We start from the raw sequence: 15,076 nt of genomic DNA, 5'->3' as shown, positions 1-15,076 counted from the left end.
ATGTCTGAATCGTGTCACCAGGTTGCCATCTCCACTCTCTGGTCTCCACCTTGAAACCAACCCACATTTTTAATGGAAAAGCAAAGTAGCATTTGGTCGATTCCACTGCATAATGCAGAATAGTTTGCTCAACAACTATAGTCTCGGAGAACATTTTCTCGGAGTCAAAGAATAATTTACTATTATGCAGTGGAACTAATTAGCTTGCCGTGTTGATTATACTTTCTCTAGATAATTTTCGAGTCAGAATTTATAGATCAGTGGCCTAATAGTACCGTGGGGTGGTGCACTTTTCTGTACTCCACAAATTTAGTTATGCTTAAAATGGCGACACTACAGATTTAAAATAGAAATGTTGGGACCTATAGCTTAAGTAGATGCACCTGAATGCCAGTTGGAGTATGGTAGGTGCACTAATTGCCTAATGCAATTATGCAATTGGTATTTTAACTGAAATCTCAGAATGAGCCCAAATACTAAATATTAAAAAAGATGTATGCATCATTGCTCTCTGTGAAAGATCATCGATACAAAATATTTGTATCAGAAATTAGGACTAATTTAGTCTAAATAGTGCTAAAAACACATAGATTAAGCGCGGCAATTATTTCCCCATAAAATTACCATTCTGGTTCTCCTTTGAAAACACGGTACTCACATTGATCATCCGCATTTTACTGATATTAACGTTTAGAACAAGTATTTCCTTCATGAAACAAGGAAAACGTTATGATGTACAGACCTTTGAACATTCTGAACTTCAGTAAAGCTATCGTGAAATATGTTTTCATAAAATTACGGGTAATAGAACATTTGAACCTTCCAAACTTCAAGGAAAAAAGGCTATCAGAGTATAAATTGTTCTATCTAGATACAATAAACATATGGGCGCACCTTCGGTTTCGGGGGCCTTGTTCGTAAGCTATGACAGCAGCTCTTGTCTCGAGCGCAAGAACTTGGCAGAAAATTTATGTACGACAGAGTGGCCATTCCTTTTCATTAATAGGATAATGTGGCCTATCATTTTCCTATCCCAGGTCACACAGTACATGTCAGCAGAGCGAGTGAGCCAAGACGTGAGGCGACCTTACCGAGCCACCGTCCCAGTTGTTTTATTTATGACAAGATGCATCGGTCAGGGTACACGAGGTCTCATCGATAACGAATCAACAATGGACCTCGCAGTGATCGACATGAACTATGATGTTAACCATCCAATCCTTTTCAATGCCTCCAGGAGAATCCATCCAAAAACCAACACAATCTCTGTCAACACCTCTGCTGACCTGTGGTTATTACTACATTTTGGAACACATGACTTATTCTCGCTCGAAACAGTTCTGTTCATGCGGGAGCGAAGAAAAAATCCCCCGTTTCGAACAAGCAACAATGAACATTATCATCTAAAATGTAGTAATGTTCTTTGAAGTAATCTGAGCAGATGTGATGTGATCTGCATTTACACAATGTAAATTAAAGTACATACAAGTTCATTGTGAAGAAAACCAAGCAATAGCAGAGATTAATCTCAAAGGGAGAAAGGAACAATAGCGGATCTTAATTTTGAAACAACAATTGGGCATTTTACATCAATCATGTTCATGAATCTCAGAGTACAACAATGTGTTATTACATTATAATCATTAGTCATGGAGCAACAATTTGATGTAAGATCCTTCTCCACACCTAATCCTTGGTCGAAAACCAAAGGATGGGGGGCCAATAGATACCATAATAATTCACAATCTTCACAGGGAGGAAGACAAATTTAGAAAGATCAACAAGAAAGTGGGCAGAAAAGTAGAAATAGTACAGGGAGAAATATTTCACCTAGGCAAGCCCGCAACTTTGATACAATTGACTAGGTTCCAATTCCTCCATTTCCTTGAGCCGTGGGCAAACTCCAAATGGCAGAAATCTCATCACCTTCTACGCTAAACAACCTCAAAAGAATGTAGCCCCAGGAATTACTTGCAAGATGTCATCAGGCTAGTATCTTGCAGCAGCAGTAAGCAGTAGCAACCAGTGAAGCGCAGCCAAATAATATCACCCTCTTTCATTCGTGTGTTTGTTCAGACTAGACCACCATCTCATCAAGCTGGAGCTGTTCGAGCCAGCTGCCAATGACACCGGCGGCGACATCCTCTTCGCCATCAATGCCTTCGCAATGGTTTGCTGACCGACCCAAGATGTGAATGTCCTCACTGTCAATGCTCTTGCGGTGATTTGCTGATGGACCCAAGAAACCATTGTCCTCACTGTCAATGCCCTCACGGTGATTTGCTGATCGCCGCAAGATGCCAATAGAATCCGTTGCCATGGTTCCGTTGATCGATGATTTCTCCGGTGTGGTCTCCTTTACCAAAGTATTAACCCATGAGAGGTCCGGCTCATCGGTGTTGGCTCCAGTCCGGAGATCAAACGACGATGACCTCTTGAGGCGGCCGAGCTCATCGTTGTCGGCACCCCAATCAGGGGCACCAGAGGGCAGGCCCCATTTGGACCAGCTAGAGCCGACCACCGGTGAGCCGGCGAGGAGTGGGGCGCTGGAACCCAGGTCTCGTGAGCTCATGCTCCGCAGTGTATGCTGCTGCATCTTCTCCCGCTGCGCCAGTGCTGCGAGCAACCGGGAGCTCATTGGGGAGACCGGCTCCGGGGTGGCCGCAGCCCGTGGCGAGAGCAAGCTCTGCTGCTGCTGAAACTGGTTCAGAAAGGCGGCTTTGTGTGTGGGCGAGAACGCAGAGCAGCCCTGGTCGGCGTACCGCGGCGAGTGGGAGGCCGCCATCTCCCCCGAGAAGAGTTCATCCAGATTTGACGGCACGAGCGCCTTCCCCCTCATCGATCGGACGGAAGAGGGCGATCCAACATGGTTGTCGTAGTCCGCCGCAGCGAGAAGCTCGTCGACCGCCATGGCCCTGGCGCTCAGCGAGGTCCGCAGCCGGCTGAGGTGCAGGTTCCCGGCGCTGCCAGGCAGGCACAGCGCCGGCAAGTTAGGCTGCGGCCACGACATGCCGCTCCCCGCCGGACGGCGACAGGGGCGGCGTGTACGAAGAGCCCGGCGAGGACATCCCCATCCCCATGGCCGCCATCTCCATGACGCCGCGCGGGGACGGCACGGCCGAGCCCGTGGAGACGTAGAGCGGGCGGAGCTCCTCCGGCGTGTGGGCGAAGAAGCAGACGCGGCGCGCGCAGCCGACGCCGTCCTTGCAGAGGCGCGTCCGGTACTGCGCCGGGTGGAGCCAGCTCTCGAACACCCCGTGCGCGTACTCGCACATGTCCCCTCTCCTGCAGCCGGCGCCCTTCTTGAACTCCGGGCAGGGCACGCAGCTGTAGTGGTACTTCCTGGGATCCCTCCGGCGCGCGTTCTCGCCGGGGTGGACGAAGGGGCACTCGGTCCAGTCGTGGGAGTAGGCCCTGGAGCAGGCGCGGACCTTGAAGGAGTACATGCGGAAGTCGTCGGAGGCGTAGGCGCCGTTCTTGATGTCCGGGAGCGAGGGGTCCGGCGGCCACTCCTTGCGGGCGCCGAGGAGGGAGAGGATGTGGTTCTTGAGGGGCAGCGAGTTGGGCGGCAGCGCGACGAGGTCCGACGGCCGGCGGTGGAGATGGTCGAGGAGGGTGGGGTCGGCGCCGGCGGCGAGGAGGCGATTGACTGTGGCGGGCGCGGACGGGGCGCCACCTGCGGCGGCGAGGTGGAGCGGGGTGGAGAGGGAGGACGCGGAGGCGCGGTTCGGGTCGGCGAGGTGAGGCGGCGAGAGGAGGACGTCGAGGCATGCCACGGACCCGTACGCGGCGGCGACCATGAGCGCCGTCATGGGCTCCGCGCCCCGAGCCGGGGAGTACCACGGCGCGGGGTCGTCGGCGATGGACGGGTGCGCGGCGAGGAGGTCCGCGAGCGCCGCCGCGTCGTCGTCGGCCGCCAGCTCCAGCAGCCTCGACGAGACAGCCGCCCCATCATACTCGGAGGCCTCCCCCATGGGCCGGCGGCGCGCGATCGGAGAAGGTGTTCGACGAAATGGTGGAAAGCGAGGAGGTCCGGGTGGGGGAGGAGGGGAAAGGGGAGTGTGGCCTGGGTTTTTGGTCAAAACTAGGTTTTGGTTGGGGTTGGGTTTTTCAGGGGCTTGTCTTGCTTTTACCCTTGGATGGTAATACTGTACTGATATGCTCCCTGGGCAAAATCGTATTTTTCACATTCTCAACTTTGCTCCTTGGGAGAAGGTGAATTTTGGTTCAAGTGCAACAGGTTCACAGCTTTTACCTAGTGTGGTGGTGTTGATTTGGGTGGAAGAGGTTACCCTAAATCAATTTTAACTGCAATAGGGCAGAGGAAAAGATGCCCATTAGTTTGAGTGGAGGTGCTCACATCGAATATTCATCCAATAGAAATAATCGGTCTGTCTCTTTCTCTTTGTATCGAGGGTACATGTACTTGTGCTGACACGTGCTTCCCTCACCTTATTCAAGAGTTATATTTTTTGGACAGACACAGCCACTAGCTTCGACCATTTATTTCTTACTGGAACATACTTCCTCCCTTCCACATAGTTTGAGATTCTAGCTTTGTCGTAGGTCAAATTCCTCTATACTTGACAGTATTTATTAAAATATGTGAATATCTACAACATAAAATTACAATATGTACTACAAAATTATATTGTATGATGAATCTATTGAAGCCAAATTGTGTTGTATACATTTGCAAAGTTGTAACTTGAAAAAAAATAGAAAATAGAGATTACTTACAGTTATGAAAGAAAAAAGGCACTTCTCAAGATAAGTTTGTGCATAAAAGGATTTTAAGAAATTGGAGGAAGTTTACCACTACTAAATAACGGATGATTAGTACTGAAATTCAAACTTATCACGTCTTTGATACGTCTATGTGAAACATCTATTAGTCTTGAAAAATTCCATTCACGATGTCATCATAACCTAACACCGACACAAATTTATTTGATGCGGTGCAATGTGCGTAGTTGATTGTCCTTTTGTTGACCTGGTTGGTCTTGTGATGCTAAAGTTCTTGTGACTAAGCCTTGTTTGATAGCTCTAGTTGTACGTATGGAGATCATGTGTTTGTGGTCTAATGTTTGTCAACATATAAGATCTCGTGGATGACTTTTGCTCAAAGGGTTTATTTCCTTTACTTATTTTTTTAGTAAAAGTAGCGAATGAGGTACAATAGTAACGGTGTAAGAGCTAGGTGATAAATAAATAAAACAGAAAGAAAGTTTGCGAACAGATTCAGTTACTAGCTTATCTCTTGCTTGTAGCTTAAGCTTTCTTTTTCATACAGCATATTGCGTTTGATTATCTAAATAAAAAAAACAAATTGGTCGTGGAATGGCATACATATAAAACAGACATGTGATATTGTGAAATGCTAGGGGTGTTCATTTTGAAGTATGAGCGCGGAACATTTGGATCTAAATAAGATCTTTATCCTGAGAGCAGTATTTTGGCTAAATGGAAATACTTTTGTACTTATACGTATGGGTGTGAGTATTTCCGTCACCGTCCATTTATTTCTCGAGATTCATGCTCACCATGGTACAAATTTGGTGCTAAAATAATGGTTTGCATGAGATAATGTTTCTCGTTATTACGTAGAGCACAAGTTTTTCCGAAATGTTACATCCGCACATAGAATGTGGATATGCACACGTGATTGTTTTTAAATATGTTTTTTAAATGTACCTTTTTTGCGTAAAAGGAGCAGATACACCTGGGATCAAAAGTGAATTCCCGCCTTATATCAACATACGCAAGGTGCGCAAAATAGGAAATTTTCATTTATTTTGAACCAAACTTCCAATACCACATGCTTTTTTGCTCTCTGGAGCATATGCTCCCGATTTTCAAAATAACTTTTAAACATATTTTAGAATATATAAAAAAATCAGACAAAAAATATCGCACGTATATTTTAATGGTCTATATGCTCGCAAAGTTGTTTCACAAAAAATCCAATTTTTTGTCATGTGCAAAAAATACAAATTTTGGTGCTAAAAAAATGCTATTTACAATGACATACTCTTATCTTTTTTACACGGCACACACAAAATGTCGATTTTTCGCAAAACCTGGCGTGTCCATATAGAATGCCGACATGTACGCACGGAATGTTTCTTCGGAATTTTGTTTTGATAGTTCAAATTAAATTGGATTTTCGTACTACGTTTTCGGTTTAAACTTTATTCAGATATAGGAGTAGAATCATTGAAACGCTTTCGTGTCATCAAACTTGAAGATGATCCTCTACCTCAAGTCGGAACATAATCAAACTTCAAGCGGCATTCGTTCAAGGACACTCAGGTCCTGGTAGGCGTTTTTGTCTTGCGTTCGGGCTTGGGACACCAGAAACGGCTCGTGTTACTTCAGGGGGTCTTCGTGAAGGCACGCTACTTAGATGGAAATTCACATAGAGAAAAGCCCTAGCCGCCTCTACTCAGCCTCCTCCATAGATCGGTTCCCCCTCCTCCGGTCGGCTTCGCCGGCGTCGGGAGGAGTGGGGAACCCGATCTATGAGTGGAGTTTTCAATAAAAGTAGTCTTTTCGGTAGTCTATGTTAAGTTTTTGGTCGCCGTTTTCTTGTTGGTTTCCCCGCAATGGAGATGGCATCGTCTGCAATAAGTGATCTTCGGCCTTTCGTTCGACGACGAGATCTCCTTCCCGACGTCAATGGTGGTCGCTGAAAGATTACAATTATCTAGGTATGGGTGTTCGGATCTTACTTCGCCGGATCGATCTTGGATCTTTTCTCATGGTTGCCGCGAGGAGGATTATCCTCGCGGTTCTTGTCCCGGTTGCTACGTCCTCGACAATGGTGATTCGTATTCTCGGCTCTCCATCAACGTCGACAAGGCGAGATCGGTTTTTATTCCACGACATGCCGGTGTTGGTACTCTTGCCGATGTTGATTGACTACTTTAATGGTTGCGCGCGTGCACGCAGCCTTGGCATTGCGGCTCAAATTAAAATTATGGGAGAACCTTCGTTGGTATTTACAGGTCTATGATTTATTATCTATCTTTGATCGCCTTGAGAAAAGTACAAGATTATGTCTTGGAAGAAGAAAGAGTTTGAAGACCTCGAAGATTTGCTAGTATCTTTTAGACTTTATTTTATAATCGCTGGAGACAGCTCGTGTATCTCTACCATGTACTATTTGTTATTATATGAATATATGTGGTATTGATTGTCAAAAAAAATAGATGGAAATTCACATAAATTTGGGCGGTGTCGCGTAAACCCGGTCCCACCTTACGTCCTTCTTACCGCTTCACCGTGCCCGAGGCCAGCAGCAAGGAGGGTAGAATGGGGAACTGGTAAATGCTTTAAAAAAGAAAGAATGGGAAAAAGGTGGCGGTGGGCGGCCCCGACGACGAGTCAGATAATTCCACTAGAGTAGATAAACCGTCCGTGCGCGCGGGTTGGCTGCCCGCTCTCCACTCCTCGGCGCCCGAGCCTGTCCGTGTGTGGTGGCTGAGCAGCTGCTGCCTACTCGATGACATGCTGGTCCCGTCGTTTGCGGGGACCACGTGTCAGTGAAGGTTGGTTGCTGCAGGTGGCGGGGTGTTCGGGTGAGAAACGGTTTTGCCGTGTGAATGGATGCTGGGGCCTACCAGATCCCGCGCGCGGGTCGCTTCCGAGTTCCGAGTTCCAACTGGCCGGCGTCGCTTGTGACTTGTCGTCCGGCGCGGCGGGTCGAGCTCGGCCTCGCCGTGTTTCCTCCGTCCAACTCGATCCCTGATGGGCACGCTCTGCCTGCCTGCCCGCCCGCCACGTCGCACTTGTGTTTCATCCCGTGTGTGCGCGCAACCCTGTGGTCACGTCATGGTATGGACGCAAACAATCATGAATCCGGACAAACACTCTTCTCTATCAATTATCAATGCACGGATGCACAATTTCAAGAAATTTCAAGGAACTGAGCTCGAAAAACTGATTTATCGGGTCTTGAGGTGTCGGCTTGCTAGGGATGACGAGAACGTCACTTTCCACTAGAAAAATCATTCCACCCTTATACACACTAAAGTTTCAAATCACATATTTCATTTCTGGTGGGACTGAGGTATCACTACCCTCTCCTAACCATCCAACCTCACTGTTGCTTGATTCTCCGTGTTGCTTGGTTTTATGACAATTAGATTTGTCGCGGCGGTCTTTACTTTCAACGGGAGTGGCGGCCTCCCGCGACCACTGCTCCATTAGTCGAGTCATATAAAATGTTGTTAATCCAGCTACCACTCCCGCCGGCCACTTAGTCGCACATTTGGGCAAAACGAATGCTAAAATGTCTCTTGATTCATTTAATCCGCGGCAACTATTTGGGGTCAGCGGGAGTATGATATTTCCTTTGTTTTTCTTTGCCTACCATTCCAGGTTCAGTCAAAAATCATGATTTGTAAAGTTTGACTAAGAACGCACAAAAGAACTACCAACATTCACAATACCAAATGCATATGATATGAAAATATGCTTTGTAACACTTCTAATACCTTAGATTTTATACTATAGATGCTACTCCCTCCGTTCCTTTCTATAGTGCCTATAGATTTTTGGCATTTGTTTCAGAATATAAGGTTGTAGCTTAGCTTTTTTTTAATTACCCCCCTTCCCGTTCAGCTCCCAAATCGTTCAGCTCCCAAATTTGTTATGGTAAGTTAGAAAGATATGGATTTCCCAAATTTTATAGTATAGATGCTAATTTTTTTCATAAAATCTAGTCAAAATCTATTGAAGTTTGAATATCTACCTCTGCCACTCTTCCCTCCTTGAATTTCTACCTATGTCGCTTCATCAGCGCCTCAGACATTCCCTCTAAGCCCTCACAACCTTTCTAAGTCTATTGCTTGTTGGAGCCTTAAAGGCCCACCCCTAAATCCTAAGTCTATTGTTCATCGTCGTCTTCTCCATTGTTGCTAGCCACGACGTAGCCGACTCCGTCAAGATGGACGTCATGGTTTGGCACACAAGTGGCTAATGGAGGATAACAACACGGGGTCTACTATGAGGCCTTGTGTTAGATTTGAGATGACAAGAGACTATGGGCATATATATTTCGTAGAAACACTGACAATATGCACATAGACACCACAGGACACAAACACAAAAGAACAAGAATAAAGGTCCATAACAAAACTTACCTAGTTTCCGCTACGACTTGTGACAAGATTGTGAGCTGAGGACTGGTCTACACAAAAGCTACGCGTGCATGGTGCACAGTGCACCTATCCAGAATAAAGTGACAGCAACCGCTGTATAAATGTATATCTGGAGTGCACCCAAATGCGCCAAGCACATTTATTCTCCTCTCCAACTTTTTGCTAAATATTCTTATCATCACGCTACACCTGGTTTTATTCAGATACCCTGGGCTGGTAACATTTTGATCATAGTTCCCAGCGGAGACCAGGTGTCAAGCCATCACCCACTTCGTCTGTAGATGCCTGAACCCGAACTACAACAGAAACTGGTCCTGATGTCACAAAGTGACCACAGCTTTAACATCCTCGGGTGCTGATCAGTCAAGTAAGCTTGGTTTAATGAACACAGAAATAAGATCAAACAAGATCCTTTAATAATGTATATGCCACATATTGGCTAAAGTGAATCTAGAAAATCGGGACATCAAGTTGGTATTTCATATAAAAAGCAACCATCCTCTGGAAAACACAAGAATTCTATGACTCAGTTTATGTTTAGTTGCCAGAAATGTTAGCTAGTAGCTACAACTGAAAGTTCAGGTGTGTTTTTGTGTCTCAGAAAAACATTTTGCACGAAATCCAGGTGTGCTGTTTTTTGTGCCAGAAAATCAGTTTGCTCAAAAGTTCACGTGCTGGTTGTTGTGCCAGAAAACCAAATTGCTCATGAAGGCAAAAGGTCCATGCAGCAATCATCTAAGCTATCAGGTACACAAGCACAATCTAAGGCATAAGATAGACACAATTATAGAACATCAGATGCAACTTGCCAGGAAAACTGCAACCTAGCATTGGAAGTAACTGCCAGGAAAACAAATGTACGGATACAAACTACAAGAATGGATTCCAATCATGTCGACAAAACTTGTGGTCAGCTCAACCTGTGCCACTTGCAAATGTTTTGCTAGTTTCGATCGCTCTCAGTTGAAATAGGTAGTTCCGCATTGACTATGCTGCTCACCACAAACCGATCATCTTCCACCAGAAGCCGCCAGCACCAAGCCAGATGATGATGTTAACAACGGAGATGACAAATCCATAGCCCCACCACTGAGCCAGGGGAACATAGCCAGCTCCATAGAAGACGGGGGCTGACCCTATGCCGTAATGGGTCAAACCTCCCATGAGGTTAGAAAGGAACGACAGAACCATAGCAGCAAAAAGTGGAGGGGTTCCCAAGGCACTCGAAACAGACAGGAAAGCGGTGAACATTGCTCCAATGTGTGCAGCACCACTAGCAAAGAAATAGTGGGAGTAGAAGTACAGCAGCACCAAGACGCCGAATGAGAGTTGCCACGACAGACCAAGGCCTCCAACAAACTGAGAAAAAACACATCAAGATATCAGGAAAAAAAAAGACCAATAAACACCTTCCATCTTCTATTTTGATGTTACTTTGGACAAGAACATTGGAATATCAGGTCTGCTGATGACATAAACTGCATATATAATTTCAACAACAAACAAATGAGCCCTCGTGTCATATTTCTTACTTCATGCAGAGATATCTAAACAGGAATCCCTAGTTCAGATATAACAATGCAAACATGGTAAGCTACTAGAACATAATTACCAAGCCTATCAGTGGTACTCTTTGTTCAGTAGGTACAGAAATATGATTAGAAGAACTTTTTGCAGCAGACAAGACCAATGTTCAGAGAATAAACTTCAGTGAGTAGCCAGAATGTATATTTTTTCTTGCTGTCAAAATGCTAGATACATGGCATAATATAGCAATGCACCATCATGCTAAATGCCTATAATTAGTAAGCAAGAGTAACTAAATAGGACCCACTGTCATCAAGAAGAAACTGAGGGAGAGAGAATGGGGCCATACCTTAACAACAGTCTCACTGAACCAAGCGATCAACCCATATTTGTTGAGGTAGCCAGCCATCGCAATCAGCGCAGCAAACCAAGTAAGGGTATCCCATGCCACGGACTCCGCCAAACACTCTTTCCATGTGACAACCCCCGTAATTAGGAGGACAGATAGGCCAAGAATCGCTGCAGACACTGCATCTACGCTCAGCATTCCTCCAAAGATCCAAAGTCCAACCTGGTGGCATGGACATCACAATGTTCAGAAAGAAAAAGTATTCAAGATTACATTCAAGTAAGATGTTGAAAGGTTGATTGAACAAACATACCGCCGAACATACAGTTACTTAAACTGATAAGATTGTACAATGCTCCAAATATGACCAGAAAACACAACAGACAGCCACAAAACAACACCCTAGGGATTTATTCACAGACTGTCAGTGAGAATTCCCCTGTGTAATTCCTAAATGGCCTAAGGCCCTAAGCTATCAGTAACTAAACAATACTTGAAGCCATTTTGTTAAATTTCAGTCAACCTCCCTCCCTCCTTCCGTCTCCCTCTCGGCCCAAACCCTCCCATCTTCATCAGCACCCCAGCCTGCACCACCTCCTCCGATTCCAGAGCGCCTCCACCTCTGCCAGATCAGTGTCAACCTCCCCCGCTTACAAATTCTTATCACCTCACGGCCTTACACTACCCACTCTGGTTCGACGAGCCCCGTCCTCACTCGCAGTGGCACTGCTCCACCGCACCGTCCTCACACACCAACCTTGCATCTAAGCCTGGGGAGGGCAACAAACCCCGACCCATGCAACCGTAAACCAATGAAGTAAATGAAGGTTTCTGGCAAGTTCCATCAGCACCAGGGAAGAAGAAGCTGAGGATGGAGGAGAGGAAGCAGCAAGCCCACTGGATTTACGAAAAAGTCAGGCGGCTATGCTTCAGCAGTTCCATTCAAATTAAGGGCACAGGCTACCTACATAATCTAGATAACAACAACACCATGTCATGGAAATCGTTGTTTCCAATACCATGTGATGGAGCAGATGATCACAAGAATCTTAACAGCTGATGGCAGCATCATATGAATATCACATAACACAAGGGAGTGTGCAAGTTAGCTGATAGAAAATATATATTAGCAGCTGTGAACGAAGCATGGCCCTAAGCTATCAGTAACTAAACAATACATGAAGTCATTTTGTTAAATTTCAGTCAACCTCCCTCCCTCCTTCCGTCTCCTTCTCGGCCCAAACCCTCCCATCTTCATCAGCACCCCAGCTTGCACCACCTCCTCCGATTCCAGAGCGCCTCCACCTCTGCCAGATCAGTGTCAACCTCCCCCGCTTACAAATTCTTATCACCTCACGGCCTTACACTACCCACTCTGGTTCGACGAGCCCCGTCCTCACTCGCAGTGGCACTGCTCCACCGCACCGTCCTCACACACCAACCTTGCCTTTAAGCCTGGGGAGGGCAACAAACCCTGACCCGTGCAACCATAAACCAATGAAGTAAATGGAGGTTTCTGGCAAATTCCCATCATCACCAGGGAGGAAGAAGCTGAGGATGGAGCAGAGGAAGCAACAAGTCCACTGGATGTGAGAAAATTTCAGGCGACTATGCTCTATCAGTTCCATTCAAATTAAGGGCCCAGACTCCCTATGTAATATAGATAACAACATCACCATGTCATGGAAATCGTTGTTTCCAATACCATGGCATGGAGCAGATGATCACAAGAATCTTAACAGCTGATGGCAGTATCATACGAATATAACATAACACAAGCGAGTGTGCAAGTTAGCAGATAAAAATATATATTAGCAGCAGCTGCCTGCGAACGAAAGCATGGTTCAAATAGAAGAATTATAGCAGAAAGAAAATATAAGAGGTATGATGATACCGTGAGCAGAAGCGTGCCGCCCATGATCTTCTCCTCCTTGCTCATGGGTCCCATGGTTGCGAGCTTCTCCTTTGCCAAGCGTGGCGCATCCGGGCTGGACTTGACCTCCGGTGGGTAGATCACGTACAGGACCAGCGGCACGATCACCAGCGAGAGCAGGCCTGGGACAATGGCGGCCTTTGCCCAGAGCGTCCAGCCGATGCCCTGCCCGATGGTGCTGGCCGTGAGGTTGGCAGCGAGCGGGTTGGCCGCCATGGCCGTGAGGAACATGGCGGACGAGATGACGGACGTCTGGAAGCAGGTGAGCATGAGCCAGGAGCCGAGCTTGCGCTCGGTGCCGTCGTCGGTGCGCGACCCGCAGGCCTCGCAGAGCGATTTGACGAGCGGGAGGAAGATGCCGCCGGCGCGCGCGGAGACGGAGGGGATGGCGGGGGCGAGGAAGGCCTCGGCGAAGACGAGCGAGTAGCCGAGGCCGAGCGTGGAGCCGCCGAAGGCGGACACGAAGGCGTAGGCGACGCGGTTGCCGAGCCCGGTCTTGATGAAGCCGCGCGCGAAGAAGAAGGCGAGCGCGATGAGCCAGGGGATGGGGTCCCCGAAGGCGGAGAAGGCGGCGGCGAAGGTGAGCGTGCGGGTGAGCACGGCCGCGCCCAGGCCGAGGAGGGCCACGGCGCCGAGCGGCAGCGGCTGCGTGATGATGCCGACGATGGTGGCGAGGAAGACGGCCAGGAGCTGCCACGCGTTGCGGGCCACGCCGGCGGGCGCCGGGATGAGCCAGATGATGGCCCCCGTTGCGATGGAGGCGAGCAGGGGCTTGATGGCCGCGCCCTGCGGGGCTGGTGAAGCTGGTGTGGGGGGAGATGTGGGTGCCGCGGCGATGGGCGGGAGGAGGCGGCGAGGTGCGGCGGCGGGGGACTGGGTTAGGGGCGTGGGGAGGGAGTGGGAATGGGAGAGGGAGATGGGTTTGGATGAGAGGACGGAGGTGGATCGGCGGCGGAGGGAGAAGGAGGGGAGGTGGGGGCGGAGGCGGACGCCCAGGTGGTGGCACGTGAGCGGCGACGCGGTGGCGGCCATGGCGGCGGCGGAGGTGGGGAGGAGAGATTTCCGTGGGAATGGAAGGGATGGGGAGGACGAAGGTGGGGTTTAATTGGATGGACGGCGGCGATGGGGTTGGACGGGAAGCGGCATTGGGCGTATCGGTTCTGGAGATTGGTCCCTTGGTTCCCTGCATCCGGTGTTCCTACACCAGTTTTCTGAAGAACCGTTGCACGGCCACCTACTACTACGAGTTCAAAATTTAGCATGTCTCTAGTACGAGTTCAAAGAATAACATATCTCTACTACGAGTTCATCAAAAATGAAAAGTACTCTCTCCTTCAAACAAGGCATATAGATTTGGTAAAAATAAAGGAAACCATGTAAAGTTGCATGAACTCAGTTCCCCCCTCAACCGCTCTCACCCATATACACTGACACTTACCTTGAGGGTCGGTACTCTTTGACCAGGCCGCCAACGACCTCTCCGCCGGAACAGTAGGCGGGAGCTGGTCTAGGCTAGGCGCTGGAGTAGTTTAGGGCTTAGATCGGTAGTTTTTATTTTTGTTCTTTTTGGCTTATGCTCGAGTTTGGGTGTTTGCCCCGTAGAGTAGGTGGAGCTATGGGTCTGGGCCGCCAGATCCATGGCGTTCTAGGGTTGTTGCTTGCCTTGTTGCTGCTCCTCCGGTTGGAGCATGGCCTGGGAAGTGGCGACGCCGCCTGCATCAATAAACGGGTGATGCCAAGATCTGATTTCTCTGGCTACGAAGCGGAAGAGCTCATGACCGGTCATGGTGGCGAGGGGGAGCACTGCTCTGGAGCAGCAAGGTATGTCGCGTCTTATCTCCAGGCGGGCCGTGGTGGCGAGGAGGAGAGGCAGAGCGGTGCGCTGCTTTTCTATCTGGAGTTTGGATCTTATCGTCTGGGTCGAAGTTGCTTCAAGTGGAGGAGCTCGCGGTTGCTGTACTCACTGGCATGGCATGCCATGGCGGCGGGGAGAGAGTTGGCGACGCGGTGGTGTCTCTCAGCGAGCTGCCTCGACATCTGCCTGCGAGGTGCTATGGAGTTGTGCGTTGCAAGCTCCTTCGAGCGGACAACACAACGGTGCTC

At 48.3% G+C, this 15,076-nt stretch overlaps 1 protein-coding gene and 1 pseudogene across 1 annotated transcript; both read right to left on the bottom strand.

Moving 5' to 3' along the window:
• Window positions 1–1,538: 1,538 nt before the first annotated feature.
• On the bottom strand, window positions 1,539–4,060 carry LOC124653508 (annotated as a pseudogene).
• A 5,888-nt stretch (window positions 4,061–9,948) lies between these two features.
• On the bottom strand, window positions 9,949–14,074 carry LOC124656122 (dicarboxylate transporter 1, chloroplastic; the record flags this gene model as incomplete). The annotated part of the gene is made up of 3 exons (XM_047194925.1): window positions 9,949–10,523; window positions 11,041–11,262; window positions 12,935–14,074. Coding segments are annotated over 3 exons (1,725 nt in total), but the record flags the coding sequence as incomplete, so codon positions are not given.
• Between the last annotated feature and the right edge of the window lie 1,002 nt (window positions 14,075–15,076).

This window comes from Lolium rigidum, chromosome 5 (assembly GCF_022539505.1).
Source record: "Lolium rigidum isolate FL_2022 chromosome 5, APGP_CSIRO_Lrig_0.1, whole genome shotgun sequence".
In the NCBI taxonomy this organism is placed as follows: domain Eukaryota; kingdom Viridiplantae; phylum Streptophyta; class Magnoliopsida; order Poales; family Poaceae; genus Lolium; species Lolium rigidum.
This window is presented reverse-complemented; position numbering and strand designations above follow the sequence as displayed.